The sequence below is a fragment of the Balaenoptera borealis genome (genome assembly GCF_965194805.1).
Source record: "Balaenoptera borealis genome assembly, chromosome: 5".
In the NCBI taxonomy this organism is placed as follows: Eukaryota; Metazoa; Chordata; class Mammalia; order Artiodactyla; family Balaenopteridae; genus Balaenoptera; species Balaenoptera borealis.
In genome coordinates this window covers 42,171,947-42,196,204 of record NC_138862.1, presented here as the reverse complement: position 1 = coordinate 42,196,204, position 24,258 = coordinate 42,171,947, and the positions used below count along the sequence as shown (strand labels likewise).

At 35.1% G+C, this 24,258-nt stretch overlaps 1 protein-coding gene across 3 annotated transcripts in view; it reads right to left on the bottom strand.

Annotated features, from left to right (window-relative positions):
- Window positions 1-24,258, bottom strand: part of EPHA3 (EPH receptor A3) — a 378,027-nt gene continuing 353,769 nt past the window's right edge. For all 3 annotated transcript variants that reach the window (XM_082392423.1, XM_082392424.1, XM_082392425.1), the window contains 2 exons: window positions 11,200-11,355; window positions 1-4,669 (listed from right to left, as the gene is read on the bottom strand). In XM_082392423.1, the coding sequence (XP_082248549.1) occupies window positions 4,564-4,669; window positions 11,200-11,355 (262 nt within the window). In that variant the 3' untranslated portion in view covers window positions 1-4,563. The remainder of the gene's footprint in view (window positions 4,670-11,199; window positions 11,356-24,258) is intronic.

Sequence of the window (24,258 nt, the reverse complement as noted above, 5' to 3'; positions counted from 1 at the left end):
TCCCCAGAGCATTTTGGGGATTACAGTAGCAATTATATTATGGAAAGAACACAGAAAAAGAGGATTCTAGTTTGAAATATCTGTTTATCTATTTACTAGGTTTACCTTGGGAAGGTGACCTGGACATTCTGAGCCTTGATTGCCTCATCTATTAAAAGTGGCTAAATCTATTCACAGGATTGTTGCAAAATTTAATGGAGTAACTTGTAAACGGTGAAAGCAAAACACCTGTCTCATAATAGTGCTTAAAACATAGTTATTGAATGAATAAATATATTCTTCTTTGCCTGCTCCCTTTATCTCCTGCTTACAAGTTATTCTCTACTGCACTCAACATGATCGAATGATATTTCTCCTTCAGGGAAAACTCAAATTTGATCTATTTTGTGACTTCACCTCTATGGAAATCTTGATCACTCATCTTGCCTCATATTGTGAGTTAGCAATGGTTTTCGTATATAATCATTTTCTTTAAATAGGTTGCAAATGACTAGGGACCTACTTTATACAAAGTATCAAGTGTTTCTTAGAATATTATTTGAAGTTTCAGTTCATTGGTTGTTTTTAATTTTTGTTTTATCTGGCCCATTCAGAATTCTTTCCTTCTTTTTTCATAAAAGATATTCTGACTTTCTTTTGGACTTAAACCTCTCTGACACCTCTGATCCCTGTGGATCAATTCCACATGATCCCACCCACTATCTCCAAAGGCAGGCTCAGGACTAAGAACTACCAAACTAAGTCATTCATTTTCCTGTCCAAAGTGATTCCGACAGGGCTTGTGAGCCAAGCAAGGCTCCATGACTTCTACTGGAACAACTGAGGGACAGTAATTATCTCACAAGAATTATAATGTAGAATTATATTAACTAGAAAACAAATACTGTATGCTAACACATATATATGGAATCTAAAAAAAAAAAAAAAAAGGTTCTGATGAACCTAGGGGCAGGACAGGAATAAAAACACAGACATAGAGAATGGACTTGAGGACACAAGGAGGGAGAAGGGTAAGCTGGGATGAAGCAAGAGAGTAGCATTGACTTATATACACTACCAAATGTAAAATAGATAGCTAGTGGGAAGCAGCTGCATGGCACAGGGAGATCAGCTCGGTGCTTTGTGTCCACATATAGGGGTAGGGTAGGGAGGGTGGGAGGGAGATGCAAGAGGGAAGGGATATGGGGATATAGCTGATTCACTTTGTTATACAGCAGAAACCAACACAACACTGTAAAGCAATTATGCTCCAATAAAGATGTTAAAAAAAAAAAAGATATACAGTCATGCCTCGGTATCCAAGAGAATTGGTTCTAGGATCCCCCATGGTGTATATCAAAATGCGAGGATGCTCTAGTCCCATAGATAGCCCTCCATATCCATGGTTCCACATCTGTGGATTCAACCAACCACAGATCATGTAGTACTGTACGTATTTATTGAAAAAAATTTGTGATAAGCAAGCCCACGCAGTTCAAACCCAAGTTTTTCAAGGATCAACTGTAGTTTGCAAATTAACCCAGTTGAGAGAAAAAATAGGATCAGTTAAAAAGAAAAAGAATAAGACATGCCTGGAACCATCTGTTCCTGATTTCTCAGCTAGGAAGTTTATCTCCAGACTTTTCAGTCATGTGGGCTGAAAATTTCCTTATTTTCTTTAAGTTATTTATTTGTTTTTCATCACTTGCAATTGAAAGAGAACTACCTAATACAGTTGTGTTTTTTAACCATAAAGATAATATTTACTGATTATTTTTCTAGCTGATTGCTAATGAGATTTAAACTAAAAAAATGTGGATAACGTAACACCAATCCTTCCTCACTAATGGAGAAAAAAGAAACAGCACATTCTTCTTGACTTACATACATTTCATTATTTTGCTGTTTAAATAAGCACATATTTTTATAATATTTAAAAAAGGTTCAAAGACCACTTCTTTATTCCAATCTGTAAAAAATATTTTCGTTATGTTTATTATAAAAATATAAATGTTTCCACTACAAATCATTTTACATTAGTAAGAGGCCATCTACATTGTACAACATAAACTAAATGAGTAATGTTTTGAAGATACAAATTTAAAGTACATATATATTGCCAATCATATCACATTTATACATGGCTTATTTGATACTTAGTACAGCTTAAAGTGGGCAAGTAACCAAAAATAAATAATATACGTAAAACAAATTTAAGATATAAAACAGATAATATGGTACATGACGTTGCGAAGGAGTTGTGGTTTCATGTTTATTGAAAGCCAATGCAGTTTCTGTACAAAGAGATGGCCGTTAGCATTCTAGTACCTCTACTCCACGGTTAAGAATCGTACACTGTTATGTTTACATATGTACAGGGTAAGGATTGTGTAAAGTAAATTTATAAGAGGTCAGATAGAAAAATAGTGAAACAATGAAGAGCAATATACTGCGTATACAATCTCAACTTTCAAATGGAAACCACAGCCAAAATAAGTGAAATAGATTCAACAATCCTCAACTTCTATTAGTTCATGAAATGCACAGATTTTGTTGCGTATGCACAGACAAGTACCTAAGAAAGTAAATGCTAGTCTGGAAAAAAAATGAGATTGAAACCAGATTCAGATCTCAATCTAACATTCCACAACACAAAATGTTTGCTTAAAAATGTTTTTTTAGCTGCTTCTAGCAGGCTTAAGTGAAATTTGTAATTAATTTCATAATCACATATATCTTTTTAAAAGGTTCATGCTCTTATACACCCAATACATAATTCTGGTAGGATGATTTGACTATAAGGAATATTGCAGAAATTTGAGATACAATTTCATATATGAGGAACACAACCTAAGCCTTATTACACTAAATTTACAATAGATTAGCACTTGTGAATTTTGATCTGTGACTGTAAGCTGTGTTAGTGTTCCATTTTGCATAAGAACATAAAGGTTGCGGCATTGTTTTATCCATTCTATTTTGTGACATATGCATTTCTTATTCCAATAACATGACCATATCAGCATTAGAAAGAATATAGATATAGCTAAAATGTTGCTTCACAATATATTATGTCTAGATCTCCACCAGGTATATATTTCAAATATTAATGAGTATGCTCATATTTGACCTTTATGGAATAGTAAGTGTAAGTTCCTGCAATAAGAGATCTTTCCAGATTTTGAGTCTTGCTAGACAACCAGCTCTTTTGAAAATTATATGTTCAATAAGTGTCAAGAAGTTCAGTGCTTCTAAGATATACACCAAAACTACAATAGGTGCATTTCAGCAGAGACTCTTAAAGATAATAATACTTGCTATTGATGATGACAATGTTTAATGAATTTAACAAAACCCCAGTGAGGCAGATGAGTAGTTTAGTTATCACCATTCTCTATAAATAGCTCAACAAGTTTAAGCAAAGATATTAAGTGGCATTTCAAAGCCAGTCAGCAAGTGATTTTTTGACTCATGCTTCAGCTTATAGGCTATATTGCCAATTAATGCAGCAATCTAAATAGGATCCCAATCCTTTCCAGCGTAGCTATTCTCTATTCAGGAGTTCTAACGTAGCTCTTTTACTAATGGAAGGAATTGATGGTCTCCTAAGCACCAGAGCAGGGCAGGCATGTCATTGAGAATCCATTACACACAATCCAGTATATTACACTAAATTAGGAGTGTACAGTTTATTATAAAATGGAGAGACAAAAATGGATGGAATAATTCAGACTGTGAGAGATTTGGCTAGTGTATGAATAAGGAAAGGGTTTGGTTTCTTTTTGTATATAGATATAGATACATATAAGTGGATGGTTAAAAAATCTGGAAAGAAACCCATCATTTTCTATGTTTCCTACTGCTGACAATTTGAGAGAGCATTTGGCACTTGACTGTCACAAATCCAAATTAAATCATCAAGGCATAAATAGAAAACAATAAAAACAATTCAAAAGAAAATAAATATGTACTTTTCTTCAAAATTAAAACATTTTTTACATGGTAATACTTAAGGAAGCTAACAATTAAAAACGTGTAGTACTTAAAACAACTACAAACTTCATTTCCATATGCCTTTTAACAGATGAAAGGGAATCATACAATGAAAAGGTAGTAAATATGGCCAGATAGTTTGAGGTATGAATTCCTCTATTTTGCTTGCTTTTAAAGAAACAAAATACCTGTTACAGATTTCTTCTGTGTATAAAAATATCACAAGTCTTTTCTTTTGTGGCTATTTGTAAACAGAGCCACCATGTTCATTATGTAATTTCATTTGTTTTGCTTTTATGATAGTTTATGGTCAATGGCTCTATGCTAGTTCATCATTCTGCGCTGAAGAATTTTGATTTAATCCATCAACTAATATCAAAAAGCAATTACAAAACAAAATATACCCACCCACCCATTCACTAAATGATAGGGGAAAATAAAGAGCTTTTCAATTCCATTTTAAGGCATTTGTACTCGTATCTGAGTGTCTTATTGGGCTTGGAATGTCCACCAGTATTTCCAGTGTTGACATCTGTCTGCAGCGTGACGTCACATCTTCCACAGCCACCACCTCCTTCCAGAAATAGCACTTTACACTGGGACTGGACTATTCTTTGATTGTGTTTCTAGAGCTTTAATACTACTGATGATCTTCTTCTGTGGCCCAACCACAGTGACACCAACTTTTTTCATGTCACTGTAAAAAAAAGGAGAAAATTTCTGGTGAGAATCATGGTTGCCTGGATAGTATGTAAGTAGGAGATTTTCAATTAACAAAGCTTGTGCAATTATAGATCCCAATGCTTTAGACATAACTTTCTGATTTTTGCACCACTTGTGTATTATATCCTGACTATTCTACCTCTAGTGGAAGAATATAGATGGTACAGTGGGTTGAATAGTGTTCCCCTCAAAATTTCTGTCCATCTGGAACCTCACCATGTGACCTTATTGAGAAATAGGGTCTTTGCAAATGTAATTAAGAGAAGGGTCAAGATGAGATCGTACTAGATTCAAATGGACTCTAAATCCAGTGAGACTATCCTTATTTGAGACAGAGGACACACAGGGACACAGAGAAGAAGACCATGTAAAGATGGAGGCAGAGATTGCAGTTACTTTGCTGGCATCCACCAGAAACTGGAAGAAGTAAGGAAGGATTCTTTGTTTTGGACTTTGGAGCAAGCATGGCACAGCCAATACCTTGATTTCCAACTTCTGGCTTCTAAACTGTGAAAAAATAAATTTCTGTTGTTCAGGCCAGTAAGTTTGTGGTAATTTGTTATGGCAGCCCTAGGAAACTAATGCAGATGGTCACACATTCTTGTGGGGCATTACCTGTCTCCCTTAAATCTGGGCCAGTATGGGGACTGCTTTGACTGACAGAATATGTTTGAAGTGACACTGTATCAGTTTCTGCACTCAGATCTTAAGATACTAACAGATTCCACGTCTTATCTCCTGAGACACCCTCTCTAGGCCCCAGAGCTGCCATGTGAGAAGTATGACTACCTTGAGACTATGATATCAAAGAGGTCATCTGTAAGCACTTGGTCTACAGACCCAGCTATATGAAGCTTCTGCACCAAGGCAGACAAGAGTGAAGCCATCTCAAGCCCTCCGGACTAGACCAGATGCATGTTAGATGAATACCTAATTCAATACCAACACCAGAGCAGAAGAATCACCCTCCTGAGCTCTGCCCAAATTCATGACTCAAGACATTGTGTATACAATAAAATCGTTGTTGTTTTAGCCTTTTAGTTTTGAGGCAGTTTGTTGTACAGCCATAGATAACTGGAACAATTTCTTTAAAGCAGAAAGTTCTTTCAAAGTAGAAAAAATGGCAAGGATAGTTCTCTTAAGGCATTTATCAAAATTATTAAATTTAAAATAGCTAAAACTCAGAAACCAGGCATTAAAATAAAGATTATAAGAACATATAGAATTTCATTTAGGGGGGAAAAAGACTTAGCTAAACATGTGCAAATGATTAATTAAATATTCTTGATTTAAGTAATTCATTCATACATTTCATCTCTTTCAGGTCTTTACTCAAACATCCCCCTCTTATGAGATTTCCCTGATCCTCCTATTTCATATTGTAAACCCTCTCTGCACTCATACCTGCACTTCCTATTTTCTTTTTTGTTTCATTTTCTTCCAAAGCATTTATCATCATCCAGCATATTGCCATTTTTTTCCTGATGTATTTTCTTTACTCTCTATCTTGTCCCACAAGAAGGTGAATTCCATGTGAACAGGGATTCTTGTCGGTTTTGTACTCTGCTTATCAACCACACCCTGAACAATGACTCTCATTTAGCCGGGGCTCAACATGTACTTACTAAAGAGTGAATCGATAGTCCAAAATACGTTTATCTGGGGAAGTTGATAGAGGATTAAGTGTCACTTGGCAAGGAGTGCTAGGCAAACTGAAAGTGGAAAGAAGGAAAAGTACACACGTGCAAATACACGCACACACACAGATGGCGCCCCTTTATATTGAGCATTAAAAAAAGAATGAAAAATTGGGAATTCAACCTCACTGAATTGAACTAATTGATTTCTTAAGAAGTGAGTTCCCTGGGGCGGGGAGTGGCGAGGGGTGGGGGGAGTGGTGGTGTTGGTGGTGGTGGGATGAATTGGGATATTGGGATTGACATATATACACTAATTTGTATAAAATAGATAACTAATAAGAACCTGCTATATGAAAGTAAAATAAAATTCAAAAAAAAGAGTTCCCAAGCAATAAGGGTGTGCAAGAAGACAATAGGTAACTACTTAAGAAGCAATTTACACATTATTTAAGCATCTGCTGCATAATAGTAATTAAGGCTCAGTTGCATTCCTATCACCTGAGCTGGGGATGAAATCCTGATGCCCTACAGGTTACCCCCCTGCTGCCATTCAAGGGTCTGATAAATTCTCTATGGACAACTTGTATTTTGCCTGAGGTCTTCTCTGATCAGCCTTCAGCTACCTTGCTTCACCAGGAAAGCTAGTGGGGAGCTGTGGTGACATCAAGCTTGCTGCCCTTTGTGTAACTGTGGATAATGAAACCTTCGCTTAGAGTAACGTAGTCTATCTATGTTGACCCCTGCTTTTGAGAATGTGTGCTCTACAGGATTTTGATTCTTTTATAAGGATACCATGGATCTATCTTTAAAATGAACAACAAACATTTCCCTACTCATCCTCAAACTATAACAAAGTCAGGTTATGAATCTAAGAGCTAGAAAACAGGACAGATATAAATGTATATAAATCAATAGATCCTCACTGTTTTTGTATTTCTTCTCTCATCTTTCTTCGAATTCTATATCATATTTTTTTATAACTTCCTGATTTTCTTCTCTGTCTCTTCCTTTTCCCCTTCTTTACAAGCTTAAAAAAGAAAATGTAATCATGGAAAGCAGAGAAAAAAAAAATACTCCAAGGTAATATACTAATTTCCTGAGGTCATTGAGAAATTTAAACATAATAATATATGCTATGATGCCTGGCCCTTATTTTCCCTCTGGAACTGAAGCACCAATACCCTGGCCACTGGAAAAAATCAGATGCTGCAATTTCGCAGACCAGCTTGGGACAACTTTGAAGGGCCAGCCAAGCTCTAGGACTCTTGTTCCAGTAGGTAGGACTGAGTCTTCTCCTTCAGTCCAAGGCCCCCTTATCACTTCTTTATGGATGTATGTCCCAAGGGCACCTGAAGAAATCTTCTGCATAAAACTGTTTCACATTCAGTGTCTGGGAACCCAACATAAGCAAGTAGATACGTAATTTTGTTTATATTTGATGCAAAGGATTATACTGGAAAGGGGAATTACAGTAACTATCCCTTTAGGTTATGCCTTAACTTGAGTTTTTATGTACCCTCTACCTTCTTTTCCCCCTACCAAAATGTGTTCTACCCACCACCCTGCCAAGTCCAAAATCTCTCTAAACATCCAGCTGCTGTAGTCTCAGTAACACTCCCCATATGCTTATCTCGTTAGGACTACCCTATTCAGAAGAGCAGTGGAAAAGTTCAAGACTAAAGAGCAGCTCAAGATCGAGACCAGAGGTTAATAAGCTATCCGGTACTTCAAAGGCAAAAGGATAGGTGATGACACTTTGAAAACGGCATCCAAGGGTGCAGGATAATGACATGTAGCAATTAATCTGCCTCCAACTCATTCCACACACTTAATTCTCTCTCCAGTTTCTACAGTCACTCTTGCCCTTTCTCATTCTCTCTTTCCTTCTCACATTAACCTTCCTAAATCCATCCTAGGCTATGAAATAATATTTTTAAGAAATATGTTGACTGAATAAAACTGCACATTTTTAAAAAAATTTATTTGAAAATTAGATGACTTGAGTAGCTGGCCTAAAAATGAGATCCCTAAACTAATTGAAATAAGTTAATATTTATTTGAGTATGAAACTCTTGACCTTTTCCTATGATTGATAGTCTGGATAGTAAAAAACAAATGTAATATCCTTTTTAAAGTATCTCTGTCTTATTCTAGGAGAATCTCTGGAGTTATTTGGTCAAGGGAATCATTTCTGAATTGACTCTGTAAGACACAAAGAAAATAGGGATTGGAAGGAATCAAATTCAAACAACAAGCCTAAGACTGCAAAAGGAAGAATGAAATATCGAGTTAAATATTTTACAGCATTTAAGGTGAAAATTTTGCCTCACTAAACTTTTCCAAATTTTTAGTGTATTAAATATTTTTTAATTCTCATTTTTATAATATAAACAAGGGTGGGTATGAGGTAGAGATTGCAGAGACCCAAGAAGTAAACAACCCTTTTCAAGGAGTTTTAGGTCAGTAAATGTTAATTCTACATTGTCCCTGAATTGAGGAGAAAGGACAGAAGAAAGAACACTGAAATACAGATAGATCTGAAACCATCTGGCTCAGTGTGAAGGGCAAACCTAAAAGAGCCGAATCTCTTAGGAAAAATCAGTTTTCATTCTTCGTGAATGTACACTCACAGGTTGTCTAAATAATCATAACAATTAAGTGAAAATATTCTAACCAGCCAAAAAGAGCTTAGCATCCAATACTGTACTGTTGAGACAAATACATTCCTAACTTGGAAGTGTAACAAAGGCTACCACTTTACCTTTTTAAGCAAAGAGCTTTCTGACCATATTCATAGATTAGAATGTCTGTCTATATTAAAATTGTGAGCTAGCAGTTAATCATATTAACAATGTTCTGCTTCATCCACTTCAATATAGTGTTCCACTACCTAAAAGCTCTGAGTGTTGATATTTTATTGAGAATAAACATTTGCCTTTGAAAATCTGGCAATGGTGTAGAAAATTTTAACTTTGTGCTTGTTCTTTGCTCTGCTTCTGTGCTCTGAAGCAGGTTTCTTGTATATCATAACCCAAACTGTTTACATTACTAAAATAAGAACTTATAAAAATATTTAAATACATTAATATATCCTGGGACGGTGTCTGATCAAAATAACTACCATAGAAACCCAAAACACATTGTCGATTGGGTCAGAAGTCTATTCAACAGATACTACATTCTATTTTAAACAGGAATGCCAACACATATTAAGTAGACTAGTGTGAGTTTATTTTCTAAGAACAAATTCTCCTCTTCAATAGTAATATACCCTTGCTATAGATCCTTTTGTGATGTTTGTGTTTCTGAATGGGATGCTATACCATAAATGGTAAACTTCTTTACCTATTTGTTAGGCACTTGTATCTCTATTAATTACACTACACACCCCTTTTTGACATCTAATCTATAGCTCTCCAAGGTGATTTTGTTTAAATGATTGACAAGATGACAATGAAAGTCCTTAAATATTCAACAACATTTAAATATTCAAATATTGGATATGACTTAAAGGAACTTGAGAGCACAAAAGGGTTTATTTAATGTAACAAAGAGCAAAGATAGAAGATTTTGACTCAAAGATGGATACAGTTTCCAAACAGACCTTGCAAGCTACAAAATTGTGGACAACTTTTGATGTATCTGCCCCACACAAAACCTCTTTCTTTGGAGCAGTCCTTTATCTTACCCTCAGAAAAGGATCCCTAGCGTCAAGTTCATGCTGTCTCACTCTACCTCCTTTGAATAGAAATGATTAGCTCATGGCAAACATGACTTTGGAGAAGCCAGTCTATAAGCAAGACTGAGGCCATCAGTATGTCTCTACGGGGGACTTAGAAGAAAGAGAGTTGGACCCTGGTCAGTTGAGTGGCATACCAAGGTTGTATGATCTAGGGTTGAGAGAGTCATTTTCAGCTATGTGCATGGGAAAACAGAAAAAGTCACTGGTAGAAAAAGAAAAATGATGCAGTCTCATTGGAAAGTGAAGTAAATTGTCTCTCGTTCACAGAGAGATGAAGAATATGGCTTTCAGTTTTTCACTTCCTGTTCCCAATTAGCATACCTGGTGAATGAGGATGAATTTTATGGATTATTCACTGTGTTCTCTTGATTCCTTATAAATCCCCTCTCCTTAAGGCCATGGGTTTCTCATATCAAAGAATTCCTATTACCAAAGGATCCCTATTGTACCACAGGACCGCTGTCTAAGATGTATAGCATATTATACTTGATTATTACTGGCTTTTAACACATGAAATCATAAATTAATACTAATTAATATATATTAATTATGCATATTCTCTCTTCCAAACTGACCATAAGCTTTTTTAAGGAAAACCATGTCTTAAACCTATTTATAACTTTATTTTCTAGCATGAGATCACTCAGTAATAGATGACGGTATGTTTATTTAATAGCTATGAGAACTACTTTTAGACTTTAGCATGTTTCCCTATATACCAGGTTATCCACTTAGTTCTCAATTTTCCATTTCCATAGAGGTTAGGCTTTGTTAAAAATAACAGAGAATCACAAATGCAGGGATATACAAATCATCATGCCATATCTGCTTATGTTTTAAATTAGGGGCTTGGGTCCTTTGGGGTTGGGTGTGGCTATGTATCTGTTGGTCTATCTGAAGGAGATCATAGTTCAATGAAGACACCTATTGTGGGGATCTAGCATGAGAGAGGAAGACACATCAACACACCTCAACCTAGAAGGTGTCCTTGACAAAGACCCAGGATACAGCTCAGTGGTTACAGGAGAAAGTTAAGTACCTCAGAGATTCATCTAGTATTTATAATACATTAATCCTAAACACATATGTCCACTAGAAAGTTCAGTCAAAACTTATTCTTACTCCGTGGAAATCTTGGCTATGGTGTCACAAGAACTGTACTCTACGCCTGTGAAGATTTCCTTGCAGTGCACTGTCCGGACACCGTTAAGCCAGTCACCTGTCGTGCGGAAGGTAGTAATGTCGACGTTGCTTTGGTCCAGAAGAAGGTTTGATGGCCTGCAAGAAAAGAAAATACCAATGGGAGAGAGATCAGGAGTCAGCAGAGTTGCTGCGTGTCAAAATTCGACACCAACATCAGCAGGAACTTCCAGACTTCATGTAGCGTTCCTGTTTATTTGTGAAATTTATCTGCCATAAAGTCTTCATCTGCTCAAGCTGGCAGCTTACAAGAATACTGTGTAATCATCTTGTCTCAGTGCTCCCCTTCTGCACCCACGACTGCTTTTTAAATTACTGAAACTTTGCCAGTGAAAAGCATAAATATATCCATACATACTTTTATAATTTAATTTGTTTAACCATTAGCAAAGATGGTGATAATTTAGGTTACAGTTATAGCTGACACAACACACTGAATACTCCTCTGTCTGCTTTGGTGGATGGATTTGGTTTCCAACATTAAATCCTGCCTACTGGATGTTCATCTGTAGACACTGTGCAGGTTGCTGTCTAAGGGACAGTTTGAAAAACCTGGACTATACTTATAGCAGGACATAAGGTCAGCACGGACTTAAATAATGTCACAATGTCATTAAAAATAAAAATTACAAAAAGAATAGAAAAAAGTAGATGAGTAACAATAAGTGAAATTCTCACAAATATGACAACATCAAATAGATTTATAATATATATACAGAGGTAGATGATAGATAGATAGATAGATAGATAGATAGATAGATAGATAGATAGATAGACATTGTGACTATGACTTTTATTGCACAATATAATCAGCATTAACAAGAACTTTTAGGATTGCTTTATATAATTACAGGTCTTACTATAGATCTATGACCAGCTGCAAGATCTGGTGAATCAAAGGAACAAAAGAAATGGAGGAAACCATATTTTCATCCCTGAAGAACCAAGAGAAGCATCCTATTGGTAAACTGCCTGGGTTGCCTTTTCAGCTCTCAGTGGCCTCTTTGACTGTCCTTTGACTCATAAGCCTGGAACCAGTCACCAGGTGGACACTTGATTGTCCTTCACTTTATTCTTTCCTCTTAGGATGGGAGCTTGAGTAAATAGTAGTTACAAAGGCCTTTGCTTTGAGATGAATAATAATAGTAACAACAACAACAGCAATAAGGATTATATTGAACATTTATGAGCACTTACAACATGCCAATATTAAGCATAACACACAGATATGAAGGACTTTAATCCTTACATTAGTTAGGCACTGATGCTATGCCCCTATAATATATGTGGAAACTAAAACTAAAATTAAGTGACAAATCAGAGTTCTGCCCACATTTAAAAGGAATTTTTAATTGGGAGATTTCCATTGCTATTTTTAAAAATTTTTATTGGAGTATAGTCGATTTACAATGTTGTGTTAGTTTCTGCTGTACAGCAAAGTGAATCAGTTGTACATTTACATATATCCACTCTTTTTTAGATTCTTTTCCCATATAGGTCATTACAGAGTATTGAGTAGAGTTCCCTGTGCTATACAGTAGGTCCTTCTTAGTCATCTATTTTATATATAGTAGTGTATACATGCCAATCCCAATCTCCCAGTTTATTCCTCTGCCCCGCCCCCCCCCGCCCCCGGTGACCATAAGATTGCTTTCTACATCTGTGACTCTATTTCTGTTTTATAAATAAGTTCATTTGTACCATTTTTTAAGATTCCACATATAAGTGATATACAAATGGCCAAAAAGCACATGAAAAGATGATTCACTAATTATTAGAGAAATGCAAATCAAAGCTACCACCTCACACTGGTCAGAATGGCCATCACCAAAAAACCTACAAATAATAAATGCTGGAGATGGTGTGGAGAAAAGGGAACCCTCCTACACTGGTGGGAATGTAAATTGGTACAGCCATTATGGAAAACAGTATGGAGGTTCCTTAAAAAACTAAAAATAGAGCTACCATATGATCCAGCAATCCCATTCCTGGGCATATATCTGGAGAAAACCATAATTAAAAAAGACACATGCACCCCAATGTTCATTGCAACACTATTTACAATAACCAGGACATGGAAGCAACCTAAATGTACATCAACAGAGGAATGGATAAAGAAGATGTGGTACATATATACAATGGAATATTACTCAGCCATAAAAAAGAACGAAATAATGCCATTTGCAGCAACATGGCTGGACCTAGAGACTGTCATACTGAGTGAAGTAAGTCAGACAGAGAAAGACAAATATCATATGATATCACTTATATGTGGAATTTCAATTACTATTGATGATATTTCTCCAACTCACTCCCTAATATACAAGACACGCTTTAAGTGTGAGGTTAAGATTCTGAAATCTGAACAAGCATGCCCTGAACCTGTGTGCTGTTGTTGGGAATACAAGAGAGGATTGTAAATTCATTTGGATTTTGATGGGGAGACATTAAATTTATCTGATAAAAGTAAAATTTTAATTAATTAAAAATAAGTTTAACTATTTATTTGATAAAAATGAAAATCTAACACAGTTTTAGTGCTCAGCTTAAGAAAACACTGAGAACATGACAGTTTGGTTCTGCCTATATTTGCATGCTCTGTGGAGAATATAGATTAATAACTAGTTCCCTCCCTGTCAAGATTTGTGAAGTGGAGACAGCTGAATGTGGAGCACTTTTCAAACTTCTTTCCATTAGACTAAATTCAACTGCTTCAATCCTCTCTATCTCAAGTGTTTGAATTATAAATTAAAAATTAAAATTATGGAGTTTGTAATTTGTATTATGTGTTACGGTTTAGTTTTAACTAATCCTCACAGGTTATCTAAGAGAAAGAAAGAAACAGAAATTAGGTACTATTTTACAAAGCATTAATTTTATTTCCTTTAGGAATACCTAGAACATCATAAAATATAAATATAGCATTTTATACGTTATTCTCTTCTGGAACATATACATAAATAATTATCTATGATTCTTTAAATTACCTACCTGAAAAAGAAAAAAAAGTTTATTTTTTAAATCATTGAAAATGTCTTGCTTATGTTTTTTTCCTAAGAACTTGAGGAATTACAGATATAGATATACAACCCGGGGTCCAAAACGTATACAATATTCTTGGGTTGTTTTGTATGACCATCATGAATGACATAGCCTTGGTCATTGGCCAACATTAGATATAACATTGGACCCATTGGATAAGATCAGTAAACAAAATTGATAGGAGTAGCATTACATCAGATGTGAGAAAATGTTATAAGGAAAATGAAGTGAGACCTAGAAAGGAGACAATAAAGTACTAGACTATCTACAGGCATGCGAGCAAACACACATACACACACACTCACACCCCACAGCTTGAATTGCTACAGCAGCTGAAGCACAGAATCTAATGTCGACTCTTGTCGACTCTCTGTCCCATGAATAGCAATACATTTTTTTATTTATAGGTTTGTGGGTATGAAGAATCAAACCCCAGGACATTTATTCAGAATATTTATGAAGTATGCCTAATGGCAAAATGCAGAATTTTCCCCTCTCAATTCAAAATGGTTTGCATTTTTAAATTCAACAGTGTAGTCAGACTCAACAAGAATTTAGAGAAAATTAGTATAAACAAATTGAAATAAAACAGGATGTGCGGATTAAGGATTAGGGTGACCCCAACCGAGTCTTTCTGTTTATTACTTGGATCAAAGTATAAGGAAGACAAAGAAGGACCTAAGTTTAATGCCAGTGACCTCGGAATAACCAGCCCTGCAAAGTATCATTTTTCCACTTCCAGGATTTCTCTGGGGAATTCAAATAAAAATTGGTTCCTTTCCTCCTCGGAGAGGACATCTGGTGAGTTTATCAATGGATAGGAATTTGTCTCTCACTGTGAAGAACCTGTGATGTCTCTTCATGCACACCAGGGGAATGTGGGCTTTTTGAGCAGCTGCAGGCATTGGCGTTTTTTTAGACCCAGCCCCAGACATTGGGTCTGAAGGGGAAATTTATAGGCTGGGTGATGTGCACCGTGAGCTCACACTTTTACTAGACAAATTAGATAGGTTTCAATCCGTGCAGCTGTAAACGATGTCCTGCAGAGTTCCACCTGATCTTTTACAGCTTTTCATAAATCAGTACCTACTGGCCACAGACTGCAGTCATTAAAAAGAAATCATGGAAATTACATGTTTGCTCAGGGGAAACAAAAAATAACTTTCTTCCCTTTCTTCCTCTCTCCTTGTATTTAGGTTTGTGAATTATTCTTTTGTGGATTTTCATACTGCTGCATTAAAGAGGTACACATATATTTTTTTCCCCATCAACTCCTATTTTATCTGTAAATGGTCATACCATCTAGCACCAGATACTTGGGAACAAATGTCAATAAATAACTGCTAGTCCCAAGAATATCTTCTCATAATGATCTTATTTCAATATTGCACTAGGATTCTAAACTCTAAAATTGAATGTTAAGTTATTCTTTTATAACATAAAAAGACTCCTCTGGGTTTACAGAGGGCTTTATTTTTTATGTATTAAAAATACTGATTAATACACATTTCTTGAATGAATAAGTAGATGCCTACTGAGTCTAGAAGTAAATATTAATAATATTGGAGGTGTATTCTATACCACTATAATTACCTGTTTTTTGTCTGTGGTTGTGAATAGTTTCAGGGACCCTATTAAAACTTAAGGGTAATTTCTCAAAGGCAAAATGTTAATTATATCTACCTTTATTATTGCCTAAAATATAAAATAGTAATATACTTTTTCAATACCTTTTATAATTTATTGTTAACATTTTAATTTCAAATGTTGTCATTACATTTCAAGGGGAAAATTTTGTACTTGCCAATTTTTTAAATGTAAATTTATGATAATCTTGATGTTTTTATCTCTAAAGTTAGAAATTCCAAATAGGAATAAACGAATTTAACTTGTCATCAGTAACTAAAAATAATTTTAAGTATATATAGTTCCCAACAGGAGACTAGTATATAAATAACATATTAAGGAGGAGTAAAGTCATTGTGTTTACTTTGATTGTCTCTAGGCTTTAAGGACAAAAATCTTAGCAGTTATAGCTATTACATCTGGTTTAATTTCTCCCAGTGGTAAAATTACCTGCTTTGATTTTTAAGATTAAAAAAAAAAGAGATCACCTGGGTATTTGAAATATTTGCTTCCCTCTAAAAGGTTCTGTATCATATTTGTTCATGAGGAAAGTCACCCTGTCAGCTTCAGAATTGGAGGTCAAAGTCATTTTGAGAAACAAATTGTTTTTTGGTCATCAGACTTCTCTTAAAGGATATAATATTCGTCACAACAGCAGTTATTCTCAAAAAGAATTATATTTTGTTCTTTTAGAGATGAGAAGTATTTTATTAATGCTAATTTAGTGCCATTAACAGGTAAAAATTACAAGTACTGCTTATTTTTGTTCCTATTTATTCTGCAACTTAATAAACATAAATCTCTACAAGTTAGCAATCAATGCAATGGAACAATATATTTTAAATCATTTCAATTAAATTAACTAAGTATAATTGGGTCTTCAGAATCTTAGTCTAAATATTTTAAATATATTGTTTAAGTCTTTATACCATAAATTCCTTTACCTTCACTTTAGAACCTTATTCCAAATAAATTGAATGTATTATTTAATTCTTTATGCCAAAAATTTGTATTCTATAAATTTACAATAGTCTTGAAGAATCCAATGCCCTGGCATGTGAATTTAAAGAACAAGTCTATTTCATTTTATATACATAAATATCCAAAAAAGAAAAAGGCATCTTACTGCCTGAATAGAAATGAATTAATTCAACTGTCGTTTTTCTCTATTTTTAGTCTTTTAAAATTTTTAATTTAACTACATTCATGAAAGTAATTTAATCAATTTATTTAAATCCAAGAGATATATTTTATACATAATGTAAAGCTAATTGTCTATTATATAATACATAAATATATGTAATAAATAATCATATTATATGTATTATATAAATGTATATTATATAAAACTAATCTTCAAAATAGTTTCTTTTAAAAATGAATTTTGCTGGCTTCCCTGGTGGTGCAGTGGTTAAGAATCTGCCTGAAAATGCAGGGGACATGGTTTCGAGTCCTGGTGCAGAAAGACCCCACATGCCACAGAGTAACTAAGCCCATGAACCACGACTACTGAGCCTGCGCTGTGGAGCCTGGAAGCCACAACTACTGAAGCCTGTGCACCTAGAGCCCATGCTCCACAACAAGAGAAGCCACCGCAATGAGAAGCCTGTGCAAGGCAACAAAGAGCAGCCCCCCCTCGCCGGAACTAGAGAAAGCCTGTGTGCAGCAATGAAGACCCACTGCAGCCAAAAATAAATAAAATAAAATTAATTAATTAAAAAAATAAAATAAAAATGAATTTTGTTTATTTTTTAATTTGTATAACAAAAACATGTTGTGTTGTAGAGAAAATTTATCATTTTAAGGCCATTTTCTATTTATTTTTCTAGCAATATTTTCTATCAAGAATATCTTTAAGAAAAATTTCTCCAATTCTTACCAGAAGGAAGGGAGCTTTACTTTTACCCTTTTATACATGTGTATTATGACTATATTTTTCATTTTTTCTGAATTTCTCAAAAGCATTATTTTCACATTGCCTTTTCCTTTTCATCATCCAATTATAACTAAATTTCTTAAAATTTCATATCTCATCTATCACTCTAAAAGAATCAAAATAGTTATCTAAAGAGAATTCAATGTCTTTCTCATTGCTTATTGAGTGGCTTTTTTCCTCAGTTGTCTTTTTTTGCCTATGCTTTTGCACCTTTTGATAATACAGTTCATTCTATCCACTTTTGGAAAATTCCTTGGGCTGTGGTTTCTGTAATGGTTGAAGTCTCATTCCTAACTCTGGCTGTTCCTGTTTCTACCTACCATTTCATATTCTTCCGCTCTGTAATTGGTACCGTTCTCCAAAGCTCTAAACAGAGACCATTTTCTTTCTCTCTGGGTGGAAGTGTATGCAGTGGGTTAATGTTCTGAGATAATAATTAATGTTGCATACATTTTTAGTTCTAGGATTGCCACCTACTGGCTTGATTGGCTCTGTATTCTCCTTATAAGGAGCTTGAAATCTCCATAAGCTACCACCACACCCTGTTACACACTGTAGAAGCATTCACTCATTTCAATCGGCTTCTTGGCTCTTGTAGATTTTTGAGGTCATGACTTCTGCACTAAGGGACTGAGGCATTTAGATGCTTCAGAAACTCTCCTGGCCACAGGGCAGCACAGAAGCAGCAAGGAGAAGTTCAAAAGTTCAGTCTGAGAGATTGGGGGAGGGGTGTGTGTCTCAGTGTCAACCTATGTGGACAAACACCCTCCACTCTTCACTGATTAAAGTCTCCCTATAATCCATGGGCTATGGGAGCTTTAACTAGAAATTAAATTATTATTAGGAGAATACAGATGGATATATCGATACTTGTGAAAATCAGCATGACTGGACCAAGATTTGTACCTTCTAAATACATTTCTAATGGTGTTTTTTAAAATTATGTTTGCAGAGAGAAGGCTCCAAATTGGATGCCTAGCTTTAATCTCTCGCCCAGCCTGAGATGTAAATTTCCAACTTCTTCCAACTCACTCTCATTGTGTCCGAAATGCTCATTTGCCTCACAGAGCTGTTCTTCCTTCTGCCCTTCCTACCTCTGTCAGTGGGAGTACTGTTCTCAGAGTCCTCCTTGCTCACCCGGAAGTACTCTCTGATACTCTCTCTGTCAATCTGCACGTCTCACCAGTCACCATGTCTTATAATACTTCATTACAACTTTTTGAATTCACATCTTTTCTTTTCATTTTCTCTGCTCTACCCTAGCATAAGTCCTTCCCAAGACTACTGAAATCACCTCCGTACTCCTTATCATGAACTATTCCCCTCCAGCTATTCTAGGTATAGCTGCAGAGAACTATTCCACAGGCACAATGTAATATATCATTTAAGCATCTTCAATGGCTCTTCTGTTCCTCATGGACAAAAGTCCAGATTTCTAGAGACGACATTAAATCTTCCATTATCTGGTGAAATCATCTATCAGGCTCTTTTCTCATAATTTCCTTTCTTATGCTGTATTATAGCAGAAATGTATTATGCAATGTAAATGGAAGTATCCTAAGTTTTTGTGTGTTCTACTTTTTTGTACAGTGTTCCCCTAGCCTGGTATGATCTTATCTTGTTATCTGCTGGTAGAAATTTCATCCATCATCCAAAAGTCACTTCTCTGCAACTGCCAGATAACCTGAAAGCTAAAAGTAAACTCATCCTTCCTTCATGATTCCTAAAACCTTGTCTTCTTGCTCTAATAATTACATATTCTGAGGGATATTACAGTTGACTTTGAACAACACAGGGGTTAATTTATAGTCCGCCCTCCCTATTCTCATCTCTTATCTGAGGTTCCTCGGCATCCTCAGATTCAACCAACCACAAACCCTGTAGTAGTGTAGTATTTTCTATTCAAAGATATCTGTCTATAAGTAGACCCATACAATTCAAACCCAAGTTGTTCAAGGGTCAATTGTATAGTATTTCTGAACTTTTCTTTTCCTCCTATTTTCAAAGGCAAGCTGTTGCAGTCGAAGGCTGTGTCTCTTTACCTGTATAATCACCACAGGATCTAGTATAATGCCTCACACAAAGTAACTGCTAAACAAACATTTGTATCTTCATATTCATATAGTCAAAACTTCAAATTTATTCATGTCTCCTCCAATTACTCTACTTTTAGGAAAATAAATCAATTACCAGAAAACAAACATAACATAAAATTTAATATAACTTCCCTTCCCTTCTTACCACCTCTTGCAACATACAAGTAAGTTTTTAATCTGGTACGCCCTGACCATCTGCTTAAACACCTTCCCCACTTGCAGCAGTGATATTCACAAAGACACTCTCACTGTAAGATTCTTTGGAAATGTTTCTGTTATGAATCATCAACTCTAAGGAAGGCTGAAGAGTAAAATAATGCATTATAGAAAGATTTCTGTAACATATATGAAATAAAATTTGCCATAAAACTAACTAGACACAGGCAGACTCTGGAAAACAACATCCCTATAAAAAATAATAGAATGATGTTGTTTTTCCTAAAGGACTTTATAGGCATAATTCTATACATTGATCTAAATAACTAAGTCATTGAGAAATTTGAATCCTTGGTGCCGTCCACAAACTCAGATTGAGACAGTCTCCAAGTGTGTTGAGGAGACTGTTTCTGGAGTTGAGTTGACAGAAAGGGAAACATGAGATTTGCTTAGGAGAAAATTTTAAGCTTTTACCATTATGACTAATGTCTGCAGAAATCTGTATAATGAATAGGAATAAAACTAGAATATTTTTCTAAAAATTGTATGTCTGTTGAAATGGAAATTTATTATTATTCCAGTAAATATGTATTCATGTGCTTAACAGATATGTATTGAATTTCCAGTATCAACCTGGTAATACAAAGGCAGCATGGCATCTGATCTCATAGGGCTGAGTTAATTGGAGGAATGGATACATAAAAAGAAAATGCACACAACTGAATTAAAATTATGATGAAGAACGAGCACATAGTGGCCCATGAAAGAAAAATGGTGTTGACCTTTAAATCATGTTGCCAGAGAATGCCTCAATTAAGACAAGATGTAGAAGCTGCTTTCTAAGGGAACATGAATGCAAAGAAGAATCTTAAGACAAAGAGAACAGCATGTGCTACTGTCCTCATGTCTGAAATGCTTTGACTTTCTGAAGGAACTTGAGGTTGGTCACTGAGGCTAGAGTACTATTTAAGTGAAAGTAGCACAGGTTGAAAGGTGGAAATTCCTCTCTCCCAACAAAGCAGTTGCGTAAATCAAATAGTGTCACATCTCTGCTTTAAATGTCTTAATGGGTTCCTCATGCATTTCAAAAAATTCCAAAGTTTTCACCATGACCTGGGTAGCCTCAAGTGTTCTGGCTTCTGTTTGCCTTCTTGTGACAGACTCTTCCTTTCCCTACTGCTCTTCAGTTATGTTGTTGTCCCTCTGCCACTTCCTAGAACTCTCCAGACTCATCTGCAGTTTCTTTTTCCTATGCCAAGATCCTTTTTTTAAAAAATTTTTCATGGAGGGGATGGTTCTTTATAAATCTGGCTTGGACTTCCCTGGCGGTCCACTGGTTAAGACTCAGTGGTCCCAATACAGGTTCAATCCCTGGTCAGGGAAATAAGATCCCGCATGCTGCGTAGCACAGCCAAAAAAAAAAAAAAAAAATCTGGCTCTTTTCCTTTTTTTAGTTCTCAGCTCAAATATCACCTCCTCAGAGGGCTTTTTCCTCAACCACTCTTTAATAATCTATCACAACCTTTTATTTATTTCCTTGCTATAATCTGTGCTTGTCTATTATCTACTGTACATCTTCTATAATGTAAGCTCCAGGATGGTAGGGACCATATTTGTCTTCATCACTGTACTCCAGCGTCTGCACATGCCTAGTGCATAGTAGCTTAGCATAGAATAAATAGTTGTTGAAAAAATGAAGAAATGAATATTTGAATAAAAGAAATGACACTGGAGGAGCAGGGCTATTTAAACAATCAAAAAGAATGTAGATTTTTTTCCTAAGTATAATGGAAATTCAGAGTTGGTTATAAAGAGGTGACTGAAATTATATTATATGTATGTAATTTATCAATATATTTTTATCAATATATAATTTATCAATACATATATTGATAGGAAAATTCTGAAGGCTCTGTGACAAGATGCTTAGCGTGGGACAAGAATGGAAGCAGGGGACACATCAGGAGGCTACTGCAGTGGTTTAGATCAGAAGCGGAAAAAGTCATAGGAGAGAGTGTTTGCAGTGAAAAGGGGAGAAATGGATCATGTTGAGCCAGTGATCACCTGGATCAAAGTGTGGAGAGCAAGAAAGAGGCACCAGGACTGGCTATAATCCTGAATGGGTAAATGAATAGGTGCTGGTGTATTCAACCAAATTTGGAAGGCAGTGGAAGGATGAGGCTATCAGGAGAAAATAAAAAGGTAAAATTTGAATATTAAGTTTTGAGATGTGTGTGAGACTCTTATTGGAGAAGTTTGGCTGTGAAGGGTGATAAAAAAATAAGGAAGTAGTTGGCAGAGATGTGGGGTTAGCAGAGGTGATGTTGACAAATAACATCTTCTAAATTTCCTTGATGATAAAAATCCCCTGGAGTTTTTATCAAATGTCCAAATTCCATTTCCCTTTCCTGCAGATTCCAAATTAGTAGCTTGGGTTAGACCTTGACATTTGTGCATTTAATAAGTTCTCCTGATGATTCTTGTATTAGGGAAATTTGAGAAACAATGTAATAATAGAACATATTTTTATAGCAATAATCTTGCAAAAATAAAGAGCCTGCATATGCAAGAGAGAGAGAAAGAGCCTGGGTATGCAGGGGAGAGAGAGAGAGAGAGAGAGAGAGAGAGAAAGAGAGAAAGGATTTGCCTCTGACATTGAAAGGACACTTCCTCTCTTCTAATTCAAGGTAAGAAGAACTTTCCTCTCTTGTAATTAGAGGAAAAAAGAACAAGATGGATGGGTGCAGGCGCCAGTTTGTTTTTGTTTTGCTGCTGGAATTTCCCATCTGATGGCTTGTATTTTCTCAATAAAGCATGTGGCAAGGGCATCACTGGAAAATTAAAGGGGAAAGGGAATGAGTTTAATCAGTTATGAAAAAGAATAGAATAATCATTGTCAAAAGTGGGAAAGCAAATTTTCTAAAGAAAAATAAGATCTCTTGAGATTGTTGCATGGTAATTTGAGGTTGTTGTTAATAAATTTATAATAGCACAATCTGCCCACTGTGTATTTTAACGGCAATAAGTAAACATACAAACACAATTTCTAAAACTTTTATATTTAGTGAATTAAGATGAATGGTACTTCTTAGAAAAATAGTTTCTCTAAAATTGCATGTTTTGTGACAAAAAAAGGGGATATATTAAAGTATTAAAAAATACATACTAGGATAAAAATATTCAATGTACTTCAATAAGAATGGAATAGTGAATTGAAGAAAATTTGAATACAAGGATATATCCTCACATAATATGATCTGATATTAAGACTATTTTCCCACATAGAATTGGATTTAAATATCTCTTGATCATATTACATGAGTTAGTCTTTATATTGATATTGATCCTATGGAAATGGTTTGAATGCTCTTTTATGATATGGAAAGAATTGAAAAGATGTTCTTTTTTGCTATGGTTGCTATTGAGTAAAGATCAAAAGAAATGGCTTCAGGGTGCAAAATGAGGACCATATGGCCCAGGAAGGGCAAGTTTGTTATCCTGTTGGTTGTTAAACTGTCAGGTGGACTTCCAAAAAAGCCTGTACAGTCTGTCTCTGAAATTTAGGACGGAGATTCATCCTTGCAGGATAAGTTATCATTAGTTTTACCTACTGAATATATATTAGTAAGTTCAATATTAGTGACCCCCTTAATAGTTATTTCCAACAAATAATCTATGATTCTTATATACTGATATTAAGACTTTGATTCAAGTTTTCTTTATTCATCTTATTCAAATGTAATGTAAAAACTGGATCATGTATGCTCAATATAATTGTTCCTATTAAGGTAGAAAAATTATATACTCTATTATAACTGCATTAGCAAGTGTTCTATCAATTTGAAAGTCACAACTCTTGATAATTGTCAGTAAAACCAACAGATGTGCATAAAAGAAACAAGAAAAGAAAACTCCTATAAGGGATTATATTAAATCTTTTACACATGCGTCACTGTAAATCATCATTATGTAGTATGTATACATATCACTTAATACTGTGGATTTTTGTGCACAGTAGGTGTAGTTCCTTTAGTAAAACTCTGTAATTTTCCTTTAAGAACACACATCATCAAAATGTAAAAGAACTCTTTTTCACTATGTGTACAATGAGAATATAATTGACAT